This window comes from Heterocephalus glaber, unplaced genomic scaffold (genome assembly GCF_053883595.1).
Source record: "Heterocephalus glaber isolate CG9 unplaced genomic scaffold, H.glaber_assembly_v1.0 deba00000546, whole genome shotgun sequence".
In the NCBI taxonomy this organism is placed as follows: domain Eukaryota; kingdom Metazoa; phylum Chordata; class Mammalia; order Rodentia; family Bathyergidae; genus Heterocephalus; species Heterocephalus glaber.
Genome location: NW_028258147.1, coordinates 12,587,999 through 12,610,234, shown reverse-complemented (window position 1 = coordinate 12,610,234; position 22,236 = coordinate 12,587,999). Strand labels below are relative to the sequence as shown.

At 34.5% G+C, this 22,236-nt stretch overlaps 1 protein-coding gene across 4 annotated transcripts in view; it reads right to left on the bottom strand.

Annotated features, from left to right (window-relative positions):
• Slc13a1 (solute carrier family 13 member 1) overlaps positions 1–22,236 on the bottom strand; it is an 80,982-nt gene that overhangs the window by 2,805 nt on the left and 55,941 nt on the right. For all 4 annotated transcript variants that reach the window (XM_087204581.1, XM_087204583.1, XM_087204582.1 and 1 more), the window contains 7 exons: positions 17,893–18,012; positions 14,098–14,196; positions 12,852–12,953; positions 9,860–9,966; positions 7,780–7,889; positions 2,520–2,681; positions 828–965 (listed from right to left, as the gene is read on the bottom strand). In XM_087204581.1, the coding sequence (XP_087060707.1) occupies positions 828–965; positions 2,520–2,681; positions 7,780–7,889; positions 9,860–9,966; positions 12,852–12,953; positions 14,098–14,196; positions 17,893–18,012 (838 nt within the window). The remainder of the gene's footprint in view (positions 1–827; positions 966–2,519; positions 2,682–7,779; positions 7,890–9,859; positions 9,967–12,851; positions 12,954–14,097; positions 14,197–17,892; positions 18,013–22,236) is intronic.

Below are 22,236 nucleotides of genomic sequence, written 5' to 3'. Positions count from 1 at the left end.
GGATGGCAATCTGAATGGAAGGGAGGAAGCTGGCACTTGCCTTGGATCTACATTTTCATAGCAAGCTCATCAAATTTACTTTGGATATATTCTTATTTGAATTACTTTGGAAGTCGGTGAAGACTGGGTTAAGACTAGAGTATTCTCAAATTAGTTCCTAACAACCACTAATTTAAATTTGGGGAAAATGTGCATGTTTTATCACTTAAATTTTCCATTATTACTGGCTTGTGCTTTTAGGTGCCATATTAGAATCAGAACAAGAAAGGTGCCTTTTCATCAGTCAGGCACTGAGCCTAATTTCTTGTTCAAAGCAAATGTCGTTGCATAAAATATTTGTGATAGCAAATCATAGTGCTGTTTAATTGCTGGATTTCGTTATCAGTGTTTCTTCCTTTTGCCTACATCCGGTTGGATCCTGATCTTGACATGAAAAATTTAAGCTTTTGTGCTGAACAATTTTTTACTTTTCTTTTTCTAGGCCATTACTAATGCACTTGATATCTCCGTATTTGTGACTATAAATTCTTTTTTTTTTTTGTACCAGGGATCGAACTTGGTACTTTGCACTTGCAAGGCAGGCAGCGGCACCACTGAGGTAAATCCCCAGCCCTTGTGACTATAAATTCTAATATCATGTTCACTTCTTGGTATCACCCTTAAAAACCAGTTCTATGACCATTCATGCACATAACTACAAAAACAGAATTCAGGACATACTTTCCCAAGGAACATCAGTGTGTAAAAGTTGAACCTATTCAAGACAACACACACACATACACACACAATGTGTATTGTCTCTGATAATAGTCTTTTAGCTAACTCACCATGTCAATAACTTTCAGATGACCATATGAAAAAACAATAGCATTGGGTGGATTTGCTACTGGGAGAAGAAATGCAAATGAGGTACACAGAGTAGAAGGCAGCAGAATTTGAAGAGGGTTCACATGAATGGCTTCAGCCTATTATAAAAGAAAAAGAAGTGGAAATAAAATCTTGAAGGTAGGCACCAGATACTGAAATTAAAAAAAACTTCCTGAAGTAGATTGAAACCTAATTATATAAAACTGTGCACACAAATGAAGTTATAACTTGAAGAGTATTGTTTAGAAAGGTTTCTTCCTCTTATTCTTGTTTACATGGGTATTGTTGGGTATTTAAACATTATAGTTCAGTTCATCTACAAAATAAGGTTTCAGTTATTCCAGAAACTAAGGACAGCAACCATTTATTGTTTGTCATGCCAGGTGCAGCGCTAAGTGTTTATGTATACAAACATTTATATATAATATAAAAAATAATATAACTAATGATATATATTTTAGAGTTCTACAATCTCATGAGATGGCTCATGAGATAATTCAGAAAAATAGATGAAGACACAAGCCCAGAGAGGCTAAAGGAACTTATCCAAGCACACAGCTGGCAAGCAGGAGAGCTCAGGTAAGGTTCTAGGTCCCTCTGGCTCTAGTGCTTCTACTTACACCACCAACCTCATTGCTTCTATGACAAATGCAATTTAACACTGTCTTAGGAACAATTACAGAAGATATATTAGTATTCTTAATTAATCACATCATTTTCTTGCTATTCCATCTTAAAAAAATAAAGAAAGAGAAAAAAGATATTTTGCTAATAATTGTTTGTTAATAACACCCTACATTTTCCAGGAGTAGCTCAAAGCCTCAACATATAGCCTATGAGCTGGAAGTAGAATAACTGCAGAAAGATAGTTGCTCTTCCTCTTTTTCTGTTTTTTATAAGACAAACTTTCTTAATACAAAAGGGCTTGCTTTTATCAAATAATTCCATCCTGATAAGAAAAACATCATGCCTAAAGTTGTTACTTGTAATTGGTAACTAAATGTGGAGAAGAGAAGATAAGTCTTGCTCAGGTTGGGGATTTAGCTCAGTGGTTCTGCCACCTGCCTTGCAAGCAGAAGGACCTGAGTTCGATTCCTGATACCAAAAAAAAAAAAAAAAAAAAAAAGAAGATAGTCTTGCTTCTTCTCTCCTAGCAAAGCTACTCTCTTAGTTTTTAAAAAATTCTTCTCTAGGCATAGAAAATTGGGTCTAAGATGTTTAAAGTTCAAGGGTAAGCCTAGCTTGTCATTCATCTGCATACACTTCCATGAATCACTGCTCACAAATTTAGAACAATGTTCTGGAGAAAGAAGTGTGTTAGAAATCTAAATTTGTCAGGAAATGCTGAATCCAAAGTCTTAGAGCTGGAATGGATTTAGCATGACTCTGTCCTATATTTACAAATGAAAAAAAGTAAAAAACATGATTAGAGAGAAGGTAAATCATTTACTTAAGAACATAGAAAACAGTTCTCTTTAGTCAAATTTACCTAAAATGCTTTAAAACAAATAAAGGCTGCTTTTTATTTCTTATAGAAGGCCCATTTAAGCCATAAAAGATTCTGCACCACAGTATGAGAACTAGCAGCCCAAAGACCAATGAACACTATTGTTTGGATGAAGAGAACCTGAATTTGTGAATGAAATACTCACCAATGGAGATAATATTGGGAGAAGTATGGTAACAGTAGCTGGATTGCTGGCTACCTCTGTCAAAGATGTGACAATCACAGAAGATATCAGAATTATTAGCCATAATGGTAATGAACCTAGGGGAGACAATTTATTTCCTATCCATGTAGATAGTCCTGACACCTAAAAAACAAATTTAAAGTATTTTTTATTCATTAATAATTCATTTTAATCCAACACAATTTAAATGAATAAGCATTCTTTATTCTAAGAGCTCAGTTTCTCATATATATATATATATATATATATATATATATATATAATAGGTGGCTTTGATGTAGATGAGCTATCAGTCTTATTTCAATGTTATTAGCATGCTGTAAAAAGTTTGAAATTTCTTTCCACTTTTTCCCAACTAAACTTTAATTTTATATCATTAATATTTGTGAACATTATAATAAGCCCTGAAGTACTACAGGCTTTAAGACAAAAGCAGCCCTTGTAGTTCACCTCTCCCTACTCCTAAATTCTGATCTCCAGAAGCAAAAACTTTAAACTCTTATCAACTATTATAGCTATGTTTGGGTACACCAATCTTTCGAAATAATATTAAAATCATGCATTTTTCCTAATTTTTCAAATTTAGACATTATTTGCTGACTTTCATGTTACACGAGAATTTAGTTTACTTACACCACCCACCCTACATATATTTCCCACACCACACATACGACTCTACAGTCATATATTGACAATTTTGATTAAATCAGTATTTAATGGTTATCACTGTGGTTACAGAAATATTGCTCATAGCTGAACCACTTAACATTCTACAATTATATTAACTTTCTTTGCTATTTTTCCCCAAGAAATAACTGCCTCATTCTTTTGCTTGCTTAGTTTTCTAAGTGTCTTTTACCAATTCATCATTTGCTCAAATAAAACTGGAAAACTCCCCATGAATAGACAAACATACCAGGTATCTCTTTTTTTTTAATGTTCCCTCATGGAGATGTCTATTCTGGAATATTCTCTTCTCCTGCTTCATGTGGTCTAGATGTTTTTTAAATCTACTCAATTGTTGTTCTGGAGCCCTTCTTTGTTATGAGTTCCCCTTTATGGAAATCCTTTCTTACTTACTGTGTTGTGTGGAATCCATCTTTTTATAACTTTCTGAAAATTGTCACATGGAAGGTAAGTTATTTGAGTCTTTTTTTTTTTTGGTACCGGGGATCGAACTCGGGTCCTTGCGCTTGTGCAGCAGGTGGTGAAACCACTGAGCCAAATCCCCGGCCCCTAGTTATTTGAGTCTTTGTATGCCTGAAAACTTTTTATTTTCTCAACTTCAACCCTTTAGCATTTGTAGGATTCTGAATTTGAAGTAATTGTCACTCAGTGGTTTTAAGTCATTGATCCATCTCCTATGGCGTCCAGCAGAGCTTCTCATGCCTGATCATATAATGACATTTGCTTCATTGTATATAGTCCAAGAAAATTGGCTGTACTCAGATTAGCAGGATTTTTGTTTGTTTGTTTGTTTTTTGCTTTTTTTCTATAATGCAAGGGAAATTTTACCTTTTGTGAGACTATTTCAATGAGTGACTGTGTTCGTGAATCTTTATGCTTGTGATAAACTAGGGTCAACATTAGATTTTTTTTTTTTTTTTTTGGTACTGGAGATCAAACTCGGGTCCTTGTGCTTGTGAGGCAGGCGGCAGAACCACTCAGCTAAATCCCTAGCCCTGACATTAGAAAAGCTTTAATCACTCTCAGTTCAAATATTGGCCCAAGCATCACAGAAATGGGTGCCAGATGTGTTTGTGCTATTTGTGGTCTTGACTTACATTTTTTGTTTGTTTTGGTCTTTTGTTTGCTTGTTTGTTTGTCTTTTTTGTTTATTTGGCTATTACTTTTACATGGCAAAACCCTCCTATTTAATTACACAAATTCATCCTGAAATACATAAACAGTCCTTTAAAAATGGCTTTAACCAGGAGTGGTGATGTATGCCTATGATCTTAGCACTCTGAGAAGTCAAGGCAGGAGGATTGCAAGTTCGAGCTCAGCCTATGCAACTTGGTAAACTCTGCCTCAAATGTAAAAAAACAAAACAGTCTGGGGATATTGCTCAGTGCTAAGCCCCTGGCTTTTATCTCCAGTATTACAAAACAAAAACAAAAATAAAACAAAACCAGAATGGGTTCTATGTCTGATTAGAGTACACTTCATCATAGCTCTCTCTTAGGAGGCCCAGACTCTATTTCTATCCCCAAGTTTCCAAAATTCTACCTGAAGTGGTTAGGGTCTGGGCCCTGAGCAGTTCTCTCAGAATAAAATCTCAACATCTTCATTTCTGAGGGATCTTTTAAAATTTTGTGTTTTTTTTGAAATGTCCTTCCTTTCTAATTTTTTCTTCACGGCCAGAAACTTCTCCTAGTTAAGTGTTATATGTTTTTGATCCATGTGCTAGTTTTCTTATTTTAAATTGAATTGTAAATTTTAAAGTAAACTTTGTTTTACCTTTTTTAAATTTTTGTACTATTTCTGGCTTATGTTCAAGCTTTATCATTTGAGACTGCTGCTGAATGTTTTAAAACTTCTGTTATATTCTAATCTTCAGGGGCTCTTTCTGATTTTCTGCATATATATATATATTTTCTGCATATATATATATATATATATATATATATATATAAATATATATAAATTCACCATGTCATTTTTGTGCTATTCCAGTCTATTTTAGTTTTATGTCCTTAATATTTTTAATATCAATTTAAGGCATCAATGACAATTTTTTAAAGTTTTCTCTTGACTCATGTGTCTTCGTGTGTTTTCCTCACTTTTTTTCTGCCCTCTTTTGTTTTTGTGTTTATTTTTTGTCTCTCTTTTTTGTATTAGTATCTTCTCCAACTTTCTGGGGATTCTTGAGTATTAAAGAGACAACAAAATGATGATTGGAAGCTCTTTGTGCTAAGCAAATGTTGTTGAAGTGTAGATTTCATTATATGGGACTGAGCCATGAGCCAGGATCTCATTGGTAAACTTCACCTTTTTTTAAACCCGGGAAAAGAGTCTACTGTGGGGTGGGGAAAGCTTCTGGGGGGCCCACAGTACACCTGCACTTTTTAAACCACTCTCCATTATTTAGCTCTGGCTTTCCCACCTGCTTTCAGCACAATCTGCTGCCTCCAATACCAGGATCTTGTAGATAAATCGCCTTGTTTCTCATTGGCTTGTCCATCTGCCAGCCTACTTCTTTCTTCACTCATTATTTCTGTACAAAGTCAGTTACCTCTCAAATATCCTCCTTCCACTTCAAAATTTTTCAACATCTTCTTGTTATTGACCCTATCATACAGTTTTGTGTTTTTAAATTTGCAGACTGACACTTTTTAGTTCTTGCAATTTAGTGGAGATATAAGAAAAATGTTTAATCTTCCATGTTTACTTCAGGACAAAAATTTCGAGGAATGTGAGAAAAGAGAAGAGGAACAGTTACTCACTGACAAGAATATAAATGTGACTACCAGCTTGCAAAAGCTCTACCATGTTAAAGCAAGGCAAGGACTTTTTAAGATAGAGGCAGTCGCAATGAGGTAAATACTATAGGTACTGCTATCTTACTGTTCTCAACTAGAAGTGTTATCTGATTCTGGACAATTTGTCAGGCTAATTAAAATAAAAGCAAAAGTTTTAAAAATAAACTGTTTCAAAATCTTTTGTAAAAACATTTTCTGTGGGCACATTTGCCTAGAGCCATAGTTTTTGAAGTTCATGATTTAATGCTGACCACTTAGGAGTAGGGTTACTGTGAGTATTCTTCAAGATATCTGATTCTGAATAATAGAATTTTTTTGACAAACTAGACCTACATCAATGGTGTACCTAATTGTTCCACTGAGAGAATCTAGTACATCAGATTGGTTCACATCTTTTAATTTACTCAGATTTTGCTGCTCTAGGGTCTGGTGGATGTTTTCAAAGGCATTTTGAGTGTCTAGGGTCCAGTCTACTCATTCTGCAGGAGGAGAAATGAACAAAATTCCTATCAATGCCAGATATTTTGGTTCTGACTTCCTTACAGTACAAACTAGTAGACACACAAATGGAAGTTATTTAGTCTAATTCACATCTTATTACTGCTGAAGTACAGTAGTAGGAAAGGAAAGTATAAATGTCATGTATTTCTATGGGCAGGTAATGAGGCAAGCAAAATCCATACCTAAAACAATTTTGTAAAAGGCACTCAGAATTGAGTCAATTTCCAAGACTTTCAGCTATTACAAAATCCTCTTGCTGAAAGCTCAGTATCTAAATGCTATGCAGAAAATTGGCAATAAACTTAGAAGTGAAGTCTCCCAATAGGTTACCAAGAAGAGGAGAGAAGATATTTATATTGAAAAGTATAAAAACTTAACCCCTTGCAAAGGATTTGACATAACACTTCTCTCACCATTCTCTTCAACTTGATGAATGAGTAAGGAGATGGAACAGTCATAATCTTTGAGTGCTTCATAAGAGTGTATGAAATCAAGAAGCAGCTGGTTTTTAACTAGCCTAAAAGTATAGGATGTTTATGGAATTCTTTCAGGTACTTTTCTTCCAACCACTACACAGTGAGGAGGCCAATTATAAGGGACAAGGGCTTCCCCAGACTGCTGTATTGTATCAACTGGATGTAAAGATCAAAAAATAGCCAACTGCATTCTTCATGCTGTTTTTTTAATATCTTCTTAAGAATGGACATGGTATCAGACATGGTTGTATGAAATTCTCCCCAGACTTCATTCAACAAGAACTTATTAAGTACATTTAATGCTAATATTATTTCTCATCCTCTTCTGAAAACAATAGGACCACAATATATTGAAATTCAAATGCCACTCAAATTCATCATGAACTAAGGTAAAGGTATAAACAAACAAACAAACAAGAAATATGTTTCATGAGGAGTTACTTTACATATTATTTTTATGTAAAATTTTTCCTACTATGTTAGTCTTCTAACACTATTTAGTGGACTAACAATTTTAATCTCCTTCACATTATTTCTTTTGATACCTTTAAACACCATAAAAAATTATGCTTGTTGCTTGCCACTTGGAAAACTTCTTGAACTCTAAATTCACCTCATCTATGTAGTATGTTCACAGCATAGCTATTGAAATCTGCATTATTTAATAGAATAAATTGGAATATGCCAGAAGACTGAATGTCTCTGTGTTTTTCTTTTTAACCGTCTAGTTAACTGTTAAATAACCTACACACAGAGTATTACCTCACAGCCATCTGCCAGAGCAAACCCTCCGCCAACAAGAATAGCTATATCCCAGGGCATGAATGACTGGAATTCTTTCCAAGTAATCAGTGGAGAGTAATCAAAAGTAACTGTGAAACAAAAGTCCTACAGTTAAACATTGCTTAAAACATTACAGTATGACATGTTAATTTTAAAAAATTAGGATCACAAGTTACCTCACAGAAAGTTTGCAAGATTCCTACATTGTTTCTAAAGAGGAGATTTGATCTGGACTTTGAGTAATTTCCACTTAGCCTAAGTGGAACATTATATTATAAAAAAGAAAATAATTATGACTTGGAAAATAGTTTGGATATTTTGAAATTTATTTTACGTAAGTTATAGCATCATTTATAATGCGATTCATTCATTAATTCCATTGCACTTACTTGAGTAACACAGTGCACTGAACTTCATATTCCTTTATTAAGTAGTGTTTGTAATATGACATTGATTCCAGTAGCATCAGTGCATGATTTTAATTATTATTTATTAATATTTATTTGAATATTTTATTATTTTTAAATCATAAAGGGAATAACAGATCTATCAGGATTCTAGTTAAAGGTAATTCAAAAGTTCAGATTAAAAGATTAAAATATCATTTTTGAGAATAATAATGCTCATGAAGCAATTATTATAAAGATGTCTCTAGATATTTGGGTTCTGATCTTTCCATTGATTTGTTGACAAGTAAATGCATTTATGAGCACATTATTCCCATCTAACATTTATAACATCTACTTAGAGAGATTATAATATATTAATAATCCTCCTTTCTACCTCCTTCTCCCAAATCAACTCCCCTCAAATACTCTCAAAACTACCTTTGCAAATGATTAAAATTTTACTACAATGTTTCTTAATTGGATTAAGACTATATATCCTGTCAAAGCACAAATATTTCTGAAATGTACCTCCTACTGAAAATTTAACATGTTATGTCACATTTGTCATTTTTAAACACAATATGAACAAGTTTATCAGGGAGGAAAGCATTAAAGACAGAGGGTAGGAAGGTGGATAGGACTAAGACTCTTTCTGAGGCAGAGATTCAGATGTAGGAATCTGGGAAGCTGAAGCCAATCATTGGTTCCCACAAAGGGTTTTGATGCAATGTTTAGTTTTCAGGGTCTCATAAAAATCAGTGCTAAATATTGCAATATTTCTTTAACACACAATGAGACCTTGCAATCTCAAGAATAAAAGACATTTATTTTTATATTATGCTGTTCATACGTATCATGCCTTGAAAATCTGAGATATTAGTCACTGATGGACGGTGACTCGAGCAAGGTGAGCTAACCCAACTGCACGAGTCCTATACACATCACAGCTTTTAAACAGTTTCACAGCTCTGTTCTTACTAGTCTATTTCCAAACTACTATAAATCTTTTGTCCCACATTGGCAATTAGGAATCTGACTACTGACAACATGCTGGGCTACTGTAAACATATACATGAATGGAGCCTATGATTAAGAACATGTGTACGTGGGAGGTGTATGCTCATGCAAGTATGCATGCTTCTTTGTCCACAAATTGTAAATACAATGAATATTCCCACTGAACACCATTTTTCTATCATGACCGTAGGTTATGACTACGTGGGACTGATTTGCTTTTCTTCCAAGACTACTCTGAGGCTGTAAATGCTCTTTCTCATGAAATTCACATCACCATTTGTATATCCTTAGCATACACTACAAGGCCTCATCAGGAAATAGTGATTTTTCAAGTTCTTGTTTTGGTTTTTCAGTAAGATTAATTCTACTTATGGCAGTGGGAGTGGGTTTATCATAGGTCAAATAGTAACACTTGTAGTAGGTTCCTATCTATAATGCATAAGGAAATCTCCTCCCTTCGGCAAAGCCAGATGACTCCTCCTATGGGTGGAGGACAGGTGCTGAATGAATAATGGGTACAGTGTACAAATATGGCCTACTAAGCAAAGGGTTGTGTCAGCAAAGCTATTCCTTCTAAATGCTAACGGAAAGTGATGACATTTCATGTTTTTTGCTTTTCTGTCAAATTTGATCAGCTATAAGTGATACTCAACCAATTTCCCCTGTAGATGTAGTTTTAGTCAGCGTCTTTGCTGGGATCAGGAAGAAAAGGAGTCCTATAATTAAGGCAACAGTTGAATCTGTTACAAAACCAGAGTACCTGAAAAAAAGATGTACATTAAAAAATGGCATTAAGAACTTACATAAGCAAAAACATTCATTGATTATGCTAATAACATTTAATTAATTTCATAGAGTACATAGCATTAAATGGATTGATTCCACTTGTACTATGTGTACTTTAGTAATAGAGGTAAAAGTTATTAATTATGGATAATCTGCTCTAAAATACATAGATTTCCAGTAAATGACATAACTTACTAGAATTGATCATCTCAGATCATATTCCCATTATTTTCATGTATTTCTCCTTATTTTCAATATACATGTAGAGACATTAACTTAGTAGGCCATGAAGGCAAATTTTTCTTTTAGGTAAGCTGGCAGATATATTAATCAGTTTCTTCTTTGAATTATTTCTTTAATTCTATTGGAAAGAACTGAGTTTGAAACAATTGCTATACCAGATAAAGCCCCATATAATTGATTTATAGCATTTTATTGAATTGTGGGAAGGCCTTATGTTGCTAGAGTCTTCTCAAACTGTTTCATAAGTTGCAAAAAATAACTGATTTATTTTCTAAGATTTAACACCTGCTTCTGCAGTTATAGGTCCTAGGCATATTATACAAATGAAATTAACCCATTTAATGGTTTGTACTCTATGAAACACAATCCAATATTAATTAATGGAATGTGTTATGAGATGTTTATAAATTATCACTGTACAAATTAAGAGTGATTCAGGGACAGATGGGGTCTTAGAGTCACCGGGCCATTCCAAAAAGTAAGGTAGGTTTCCAGAAGCTTCAACAGTTAAGAAGCAACTGGAGACAAGATATAAATAAAATAGGCATAAATAATAAGATTACAGTTTTAGAAGCCTGCAATATTAACTAAGTATATTTTTCATCACCTGAGAAGAAATACATACTCCATAAGGATTATTTTTCTATTTTGAAACTCAGTAAAGTTTATATGCTACAGAAGGTGCTCAACGCATAATTTATCTGGAAAACCTAACTAATCAAGAAAATTCATTGTATTTCTCAGTTTCACAAATTTTTAAAGAAGCCTACTTTCCTAAATAGAGAATTATTTTTTTCTTTGTTGAGTAAAACCCAATCGTGGCATATTTTATTCTGTAAACTCGAAAAATACTTATCAGTGTATTGTTTCCTCATTCTTTATTTTAGTTATAGTTTTTGGTTGAATTTTTGCCAAATTAGGCCAGGCATTATATAACTGGATTTTTTTAATACAAAAAGGCATATTGAATTCAGTCCAGGTTCAAACAGATGGGATGAAAACAGGTGGTAACTATTAATCTTAATATATCAGGCTAACTTTAGAAATTTTGAATGCCTAAAACTTCTACACAACAAATGTGTTCTATAGACTGTATATATATTAAATAAAATTAAGGTATAAATATTGGATATTTTCAAAACACTTTAAAATGTATTAGTTCTATTGGTACATGTTTTTAGTACATATGATTACATTTGTCGTTATGAGTTGGTACATGTACACAACATGTTGATTCTTTTTCTAACCCCTTTCCCTCCCCTCTCTCCATCTCTTAGTTCTTTATCAATTAGGTGGTCTCAGTTTTATAAAATATTAAGCTTAAACAAATGTTATTTGCTTTTGATTTGTCATTAGATTTCTATCTTCAAGTCCCATCGTCAAATCTTTGTTCCTTTTGCTACTGTTTCCTCTCAGATTGCTAGGTGACAAAAGCACTTGCCCATAGCAAATACACTGGTTTCCCACAAACAAAACAGCTCCTGAATTACATAATCTTCCCATGAGGAATAAAACTTTGAAATCGATTACGTTAAATTTCCTTTTGGGATTTTTGTCTGATTTGATTAGCTATTGTCTGATTTCATTTAGCTCTTACACACTAGTGTTTAGAGAAAGATTTTCCTTACCTAGGATGGTAGGATTTCGATTTTTAAAGTGAGAATTACTTTTTTATGTTACTCTAGATCCTATTATGAAACCACAAAAGGCTAATCAACTATTAAACAATAACTTGCCTTGAATTAGATGATTTTTGGAGGGTTAGACATCTCAAAATGAAAAGTTTTAATCCAAAGGGACACAAAAATGATTTTAAAGCTGAAGCTGATCTTCTAAAACTTGCTACCACCTTGCATTGCTTGACTTAGAAATTTGGATTCAAGTTTGCACATTTGAAAAATACTGTCAAGGCCTGCAAAACCAGAAGGCTCTGATTCAGAAAGGGAGGAGTTTCCTTATTCCACATAGCTAGAATACATCTGACTCAAACAATTTTGTTTCTGCCCTCAGACTGTGTGAATTTTTACTGGAGAGTGTAAGACAGCAAGTCCAAGCCATAAATCTGCTGAATTTAGGAATTAGAGTATTTTGGTGAAAGATAGATTGGGAACACAAATTTCAAAACCAAATTACTTGTATTGATGTGTAGGATGGCTTCTAATTTAGGAAATTTTGCTACAATCTTCCCCCTCACTTCACATGACTCAGCAATGACTGTTGGTATAAAGACCTTGAGAGATATAATTAGTTCTGACTGGTTTCTAGCATTAGTTTTAAAAATCGGTCTTATTACTTATTCAGGAATTCTTTATGTATGAAAAGGAGCCTAGGTAGAATTTGTAGTGAATTAGCACAAAAATGTTCCAAAAGACAAGATATTTTGCCCAATAAATAGTCCTCCATAGAAGTACAAACTAAACCTTAAATTGGTAAAAAGCACAGAATGTGAATTTGTCTGACTATTAAGAAATGTTGAGTGGCATTTATTTCACATAATAAACATTTATATAAGAAAGAAGAAAATCTTTTTATGAACTTTCAAAGTTGCAGAACAGCAAAGGAGAGAAGCAGAGTATAAAACAAGAAGGTTGGACAAGCATATCACGTAATACTTACTGTCTAAAAAGTTCTGACCAACCAGGAACAAATCCTGGATCTCGGCTGAACCATAGCAGGGCCATTATAATGAAGAGGACCAAAGTCATGGTTTCTTGATACCTGTGGAGAAATTCCTATGCTGTCATTCATTTTCTATCAGGATATTTGTAGAAACTCTCTGAGCTATTGTCTAGTAATCTTAGTAGAGTACCAGACACTGTAAGAACTGGATATGTCCATAGCATTTTTTTCCTATGCCAATGTGTTCAAGAGTTCCACCCAACCTATTTTCTAGGAGGGTTAGTGTTTGTTTTAATATTTAGAACTTTGATTTTAGTTAAGTTCATTTTGATGTTAGTTAAGTTCATGGTGAGAGATATAGTTCTAGTTTTAATCTTTGGCAAGTTGAAGCCCAGCTTTTCCAGCACCATTTATTAAAGAGGCTATCTTTCCTCCAGTAAGGGTGTTTGAGTCCTTTGTCAAAAATGTGATGGCTGAGTGTGTCTGGAGTTGTTTCCGCATCTTCTGATCTGTTCCACTAATCCTTGGGTCTGTTTATTTGCCAGTACCACGCTGTTTTTATCACAGCAGCTTTGCAGTATAATGTATAATAGATAATGTGAAATAGGAAGAAAAAGTTAAAAGGGAAAGGAGAAGTAGGGAGGGGGTTGGGAAAGGAAAGAAGGGAAAGAAAAAAATATGAGAAAAGAAGAAAAAAACAGAAACAGAACTTTTATAAATAGGAGAGGTGAGTGGGTGGAAAGGAGAGAAGGGGAATAGGAAAAAAAGAAAAAACAAGATATATCATGTACAGGTATAAATTCCCAATGATGAATGTGATCATAATGCATGCCTAACATGTACCAAATAACTTAATAAATAAAAGTTTAAAAAATAAAATAAAATAAAAATTGAAAAGGCCAAAAAGAAAAAAAAAGTACTGGATGTGTCAATAATTTGAGAACATCAGTGCAGTTGGGAAGCCTTTCTTTCTTTCTGGGGGGTTCACAGTGTATTGACATTCTACCTGGCAAATTTAATTAGGTAGTAGTAGATATCTTGTCAAGTTGAATTATATTCACGAAGCTTAGCAAATTTAGAGCCCTAATTAAGTGTTACAAATATCTTGAAGACAGTTATGTGCTTATAGGCTTTTAAGCAACTACTTAAAGCACATATAGTATCTGTGGAGTGGTTGAGTGTGTGTGTGCGTGTGATGTATGTGTATGTGAGTACACACACACCACACACATGCATACTTTACCTCATTGGCCCAAGTTTTTGGTATTCTTGCATAATCACTGCAGCACAAGCTTTTTCTCTAGCTGTTTTGCTTTTGCCACATTTGAACATCTCCTTAAAACTGAAAAAAAATTATGTCTGTTAAGCAAAGGACATTCCATCACTACTCCCTTTGATGAAAGATATTTTATAAAAACTTCATAAAATATGAATCTCCCTGCTAATAACCAAATATCTCTGCATTCTGCTTTTACTTCTCCTTCCTTCTTTGAATGTTCTCTAACTTCTCTTCTGCTTTGCCTGCTTTGTTCACTTTTCAGTGCTTAATTGTTGTATATTTTCCATGACATCTACTGTTTGTTTCCAAATACTTTTTGTACCACTGGCATTTGCTATGTACCACTTGTCTCTATTTAACACTTTATTACATACTTTATCATATTATTTAAAAATAAATTTATTATGCATGTTGGCTGCTAATTGTTGCACATATATAAGTATTATCACAGTAGTTAGATGAACTGAGGAAAAGACAGTAACAATATCATAGATGTTTTCTTTGGCCTGTTGTCTCTTAACACTAGTATGCACAGTAAATAGTTAATTCACCAACTCAGTAGTGCCTTTGGCAAATTTACAAGATAGTTCCTATCAGATTCATTACATTTCACAAAGATAGTTAGCTTAAATTATACACTGGGGCAGGGAATTCACATATATTGATATTGGTCAGAATCCAAACAAGGTCCATTCTTTAAAACCAACTTTATTAAATGATGTTTTCCTCTAAGTTTCTTTAACCCTATGTCCTAATAGCACCCGATATCTTCTAGTTTATTTCCAATAGTAAGTGCCTCTCTTTATAGCTTTTAGCTGCTTGTTCTCATGACTCTTTTCACTGTGACTAATATTTCTCTTCTGAAGTCCAGGGTTTTTAAAACCTTGAATAATTGTGTGTGTGTGTGTGTGTGTGTGTGTGTGTGTGTGTGTGTTGCTTCTCTAGATGTAGATTAAAAAGAAAAACCCTCCAGAGACAGGAAAAAATGGAGAAATGGCTAGATTCTTAGAGATTATCTTTTGAAATATTCAGAGTGGTTCAGTTTACATTATGTGTAGACATAGAAACCAGGGACATTTTGTCTTGTAAAACTGCAGGGATAAACATGCATGTATAGAAGAGAGTAAGAAGGAAGAGTGGAATAGTGAGATGGTAGGTATCTCAGAAAGAAACACTTTGTGGTTTGATTATTCTTTTTTATTTTTGTTTGTTTGTTTCTTTGTTTTGATTTACCCCTATAACTTGGCTATGAAACCTTGTTAGGGTGTATTTCATTTGAAGGAGTATATTTCCTTACTTCTTAAGCCATCTATCATATACATTCATAATTACCCTCATGCATGTATCTCAACAAATAACTAGATACTATTCAATTTATGATCAGTGAGACCATAATTACATTTTGCAATCTCAATTGAATTCCTAACTAGTAATTTTTCCAGTCTCAAAATTTTGTCCCCTGACAAAACATAAATACTACTATTATAAGAAACTAAACTGGGCCCACCACTGGACCCTTCCTATCTCTCTTAGAAGCTATCTTTCTCTCAATAAATACCAGTTACTCTTTAAAAGAAAAAAGAATCTAACCTATGGGCCACCTTGAGAACCATCTATAGAAAAGTATTGCTAAAGAAAAAGATAAGACTCTCCTTCCACCCAATATGATCAGTATGTAAACAGTTAAGTCAAAGACAAACTGACATTGCTACAAAGGAAGGTTAATGCCTTTACAAAGGAACTGACAAAGCATATGACAATGCATCAGCCTCTCCATTTAAATAAGTTCTGTGGCACTGATAGATGAGCTTCTCTTCTGAAGTATGTTGGGGTCATTTATAATGGGCAAGCTAGCAGTGTTAATGGCCAACACACTAATCAGAATGGATGGTACCCTGCCAGGGGAGTGGCTGATAATTTCTAGTTGTCGATCTAAAACCTCTGGAGGTGAACACCCTGGCAGACTGAAATGGACACTGAAAAATTAGCTGGAGCATGAAGCTGTTCAGTGTCTAACCATCAGTGGACAGCAAGGGAACTGTTGAAATATGTCACTGATCATGATTTATGCACTTTGCATAATGTATGCTCTTCACAGTATTTTTCCCTCCTATGGAACATATTTTAATGCATCTTTCCTTTATCGTCTTAATTTCTCCTAAGTGGTAGACAGTTTTAAAGTAATAACAGTCATTGCACATGTTTTATATAAAGTTGTTACATGTAGCAACAAAGAACAGAAACAACTGTGAGCCTGAGGCTGAATACTTCTCCACTGACGGGATTCTACTCCCCATAGCTGGCATTTCTACCTGTGTCACTGAACAGGCCCCCAAAGGCTCAGATTTCCTGGGAGGGGTACTTGTTATGCAGTTGGCCTCTCCCCACTAATGCCCACCTGCCGAAGGCAGTGACATCCCACACATTTGCTCCAGCAGGAGAACTGCCACACGCTGATCCCACAATCTGTATAGAATTATTTTTTTAATCATCAGCACCATTTTTCCTCTACCAACACAATTGGACAGTTCTGGAGAATAATCAGGTAGGAGAATCAAGAGGGGACAGGGTCAGTCTTTATGCTACTAAAACTTGGAAAATGTAGAACAGGCAGGGACCCACACATGACCATACTGTTTTGCTTTTCAAAAGAAACACAAAGCGCTGACTTCAGCTTGGCTTGGTGAATAATATGCTGTTTTATTCATGGGTCCTTGAAATTATTTAAATATAACTGTATAAAAATGAATTTGAATTATTTTATTTTTCAAGAAAAATCCTCAATATTTGCTACATAGCTATTTCGACTCTCTTTTGGAGTATTATCAAGTGTACTGATTGGAGTATTATTAAATGAACTGAAAAATGCAAAGAGCATTTTAGATTTTGCTGTGGAGCTCTTTATAATATTCACTACTGGTTTGTTACCTAAACCTCATAACTCATTGGTGCTTCTGAACCACCACCTTCAATCCTAGGCAGAGTAATACTTTGAAATCTCCTTTGAAAACACGTTGGACATTTTGTTGGAATTAGTAGCACTTAATTGACCTGTGTTTCTTACTTTGGCTTCTATATGTTCAACTTGGATCCAGGTGTGCTGGAATTGGGGTTGGAAGTGATTATAGTGATCTTTTGGGTAAATTCTATTGTTTTACAATGAAGACACTATATGTAACAATAGGTCAGGACTTGCAAAGATCATTCATCTGGCCAGTGAGAAGCCCCAATCATATTCTTGGTGTCTTGATACCTAATCCAGTAGTCTTTCCACAGAGAAAATCTCAGATCTTTATTTTATCTTTTATTATGAAGGTGGTATCAATTTGGTGCTAGAACAAAGTAGGAAAACTTGCATGTCATGCATGAGAGTACCTTGATAACCCAAGAAAATCCCAACATTATATGACGTAAAAGGGTCAAACTTGTAAAAACTCCGCTTTCACACAGTGGACTGTGTGCTCATCATAGTGAGTTCCTTATGCCCCTCTTCCTACTTTATATCTTATTGGCTTAAAATTCAAATGACATCTGGATGGGTTTCTTTTTAAACACTGACTTCCATAGCCAACCTTGTTTAATTAAGATTCAAGCTTGATCTTAAGAATTTGTGTTCATGTGTGTCTGTCTGGTGGTCAAGAAAAACAAAATTTCAAATGCTGCATGCATGGTGTAAGGAGAAAAGCACTGGATAAAGAATTAAAAACCTGGAATTTGGAGACCTTCATTTATCCTACAAACATGAATGTATTTACTTACTTGAATCCTAGGAAAAGCCACTGAAGCCATATCCAGGAAAACAATAGAATAAGAACAGCAACCGGGAAGGAAAACAAAAACCACGATCCAAAGTTGAGGCATTGACAATCAGGGTAGCGTCTGTGTGAAAGCACAAAGGAGTGTTTAGGGAGGAGGGACAAGTGGAATTCTTTCCAACAGTCAAGGTCATTGTTCTTCTCTCCTGTGCTGCTGGCCAAGAAGAAAGTCCTGGAATAGTCTCACCATTCAATACAGTAGTTAAGTTTAGTTCTTGTCTCGAGTCAGTAACTGTGCACATTATTCTTGCCTCCCACAAAAGCAAGAGTGGGTATGTTTTAATTTTTGTCCCCTTTGTTCAACCTCTAAGAAAATACTTGTGACAAAACCTAGCAATTTACTTGACATTCATTAAACATGCAAGAAATGGGTGTACGTGGAGAGGTGTTTTTAGTACAACACAAAAAGACAACTAGCACATGATCTTACTCATACACAGAATCTGAAAAACTAACAGTAGAAAAGTGGTTACCATAGGCTGGAGAAAGTAGTAGGGGAGGGAGGGAGATGGAGAAAGGCTGATCAATGGGACTAAGGTACAGTTGGATAGGAGAAATAAATCCTGCTGTTCCATTGCACAGTACGGTCAATATAGATAATGATAATGCACTCTGTATTTGAAAAGAAAGCTAGAAAAGGATTTTGAATATTTCACTACAGAGAAATGATTAAATGGTGAAGAGATACAGAAGTTTAACCTAATTTGAGCACATATTGAAGCATCACCTGGTATACTCTAATGATACACAATTTTTTATGTGTCAATTCTGTTAAAGAAAAACTTGCTTGGTGTTAAAATACCATAAATTGAAATGGTGGAATCTGCAGGAAGACAGATCATCCAGAGACAGATGAGTGAATGGAGAGAGATCAAGAATCCTCTTGTGGAAACTAGGAGGAGGTCTTCAGAGATCGAGGAGGGGTTTGGGGAGAGGGAAAGAGGAGTAACAGGGAAGAAAATAATCAAAATAGGTTATATGATTATACCAAGATAGCATAAAGCATCACATTTTCTATACTATTAATAGGCACCAAAAAGAAAAAGAAAAGAATGATTCCGTGGGTGTGTCAACTTGAGGTGTCTCTTAGTTTTCCAAGTAGCAATGTTGGACCGGAAACTAGGTAAGTGAGACTAAAATTCAGAGGATGTGATAAAAAGCTGATAGTCATCAGTCCACATGTGGCATCATAAGCCATGTAAAGGGTATGGTAATGTAGGAGATGGAGATTTAGATGTAAAGAGAGACTGGCAGGGTGGTCCAGGCCACTCTAAGTTTTAGTAGTCAGGGAGAGGTGTGGGAATGAGCAGATGACCTAAGTCCATTTAATTCTAGTGAAGACCCTGTGAGGAGGGCATCACATTTCCATTTTACACAGGAAGAAGCTGAAGTTAGATGGCTTGCTCAAGGTCACAGATTTTGTGGTCAAACAAGATTTTCAAATGGATGAGGAGTTTTAGTTTAAAACACAACCTCTTTTTATTAAACCACTGCAACCTTTACACCAGCTACCACTGAAATAGAAAATTCCATATATATTTGTTTATATGTATTGAAATATCTATAAGGTAGAATACGATCCTTAGGTTCTATGGGCATTTTATAACAGTTACAGAAATGATTGCACCACAATATGAGACAGGTCTTGACCTAAGTCATGTGTACTTAAATATTGACACTTTAGGAGGAAAAAACTGTCACTGTGATTCTTATGACCAACTATAAAAAGATGAATAACTTTAATACCAGTGGAATACACAGAAATGTCTTCACAAGAATAGTTGTAGTCATGGAAATTTACAACACTGTAACTGTTTTTGGTCATTAGGAATCATAATAAGCTAGTGTCCACACTGATTATAGTCCTTTTGATTAATGACTGTTTTGATTATTTCTGAGACAAAGCCACTTTCAGTTTTGGATTTGTATATTTCCTGAGGTTTCTGTTCAAAAATATTAACTACTTGTTATTCATGAGCCAGGCTTAGATTTCTAATTGTGATAGCAAAACTAGAAGCAGCAGCAATATCAACAGCTAATATTGTTGACAAGGAGGTATGTGCCAGCCTCCGCCAGAGCCACATGTGCACTGGGCCTTTTAGTCCTTACAGTAATAAGTTCTAGTATTGCCCTCATTTTACAGATAACAAACCTGGGGTTTGCAGAATTTAAGCTAATATAAGGCAGGCTTAAAAATCTGAATCAAGAGCTGAGTTCAAACTTTGTGTACACATTCCTTCTATAATATCTGACAGAGAAATTGTTTCTGAGAAATGTGTATTGCTTATTTAGGAAGAGAGTAATCATAATAATGTTTGAAGGTGGTTATTGTTAGATCATTGGCCTGCTTCTCCAATTTCATTTGTAAAAATGAGATGGTAGGCAGATGAGTTTTGAAGTAATGGCAAATATAAGCACCTTCCTTTTACCAGTCTTTGGTTTGTAACCCATGAAACAGTAGCCCCTCACTTATCCACAGCCTGCCATTAACTATGATCTTAAATATTAATATTAGTTTTCTTTATTTTATTAATGTGCACATTGTGCAGTACATAATAATTACGTTTGTTGTGGGGAGTTGGTACATGTACATAACACATTTTAATTCTTTTTGTTCCCATCCACTCCTATCTCTCCCTGGTCCCTCCAACTCATAATCCCCTTTCTATTTGAAAATACTCTATTTTCATTTTTCTTTGATTCTCTTTTTAAAATTCTTTTTCTCTTTCTTCCTATCTACCCTCTGTCTCTTATTCTCCTTCCCATTTGAAAAAGATTTCCCTACTTCCTATTATCTATCCTTTATTTTGCATTTTATTTATATTTTGAGTTCCTCATGTAAGAGAAACCATGTGACATCTAGTGTATGTCTGATTTATTTCAGTTAACATTATGGTCTTGAAGTGCATTCATTTCCCTACAAATGCCTCAAATTTATCCTGCTTTATGGCAGAGTAGTCTTCCCTTGTGTATAAATGCCAGATTTTCTTTATTCATTCATCTGTTGATGGATATTGATTCTTTCAAGACAGAGATGAACCATATTCATACAACTTTTATTATAATATATTATTATAACAATACAATAATATTTTTATATTATTGTATTGTTTTATTTTAATTATTTACTGTTACTAATTTCTCAATATGCCTAATTTATAAATTAAACTTTTCTGAAGGCATGTATATGCAGGGAGAAAGTAGTAACAGTACGGTTTAGTATCACTGAGGTTGTAAGCATCATGGAGGTCTTGGAACAGATCTCTACAGATATAAGGGGACTACTGTAGTTTTATCATACAATTGGTAACACTGACTGTGCTAATCATTTATAATGCGTCTTTTCTTCCAAGCTGTTTTCTATACTCATGATTTCACAACTGACATCTATAAACTAATATACTGTGATAATCTGCAAGCTATGAAATCTTACTTGTAATAATCTTCCATCCTTCATAAGTAGACCATTTGTGTGCAGTTAACTACTGTTGTATTGATAGATGGTATTGATGTGTCAAAACTTCTCTACTACAAAAGTAATAATTTTTCCTAATAATACATTTCTGTTCATTGTGAAATAAAAAGATTTTTCAGTTGTTTAGATAATTCTCCCAACCAGCTCTTCATGAATTTCATGTATGTCTTAAATTCGTCTCAACCAATATTTATTGGTCACCTACTTCACCCTTTCTGAGATTAACAGAGAAGTCAGTGATTGATTCAGCCTTCATAAGGTTGCTATCATCAATGGTGCTAGTTGTGCCTGTATGTGGATAAGACAAGTTTTCTGAAGTGCTAATACATGTTATGATAAGAGGAGATGGGACTAGTGGCTAAGGCGTAACTGCAGTTTCAGTTGATATTGTAGCCACACAAGTACAGAAAGAGGTTGAGAGAAGAAGCTGGTCTTCCAAGAATAGGAAGGAATCAGTTAATTCCAGGGTGGCCCTTACTAAAAACAGTGTAAAGAAAGGAGGGGACACATTGGTGAATAGGAGATTCTATTAGTGAGCAGAAATGGACAAAGATACCGAGGATTGAGCAAGTAGCAGTTTCCTAATGCAATAGCCAATAAAAACAAGGCAACTCTTTAAGATTGTGTTGGAAGATGGTGGAACAAAGAATATTTTCATCATACCCCCATTTCAAGGATTTAACAAGGCTACTGGTGAAATAATCACGGGAGTGTACAATTTAGATGGCATAGGTACTACATTCTAAGATTAAGAATGACCATAGATTAGGTAACAATAACTTAGCACATATTTTTAAAAAGCTAAAAGAAAGT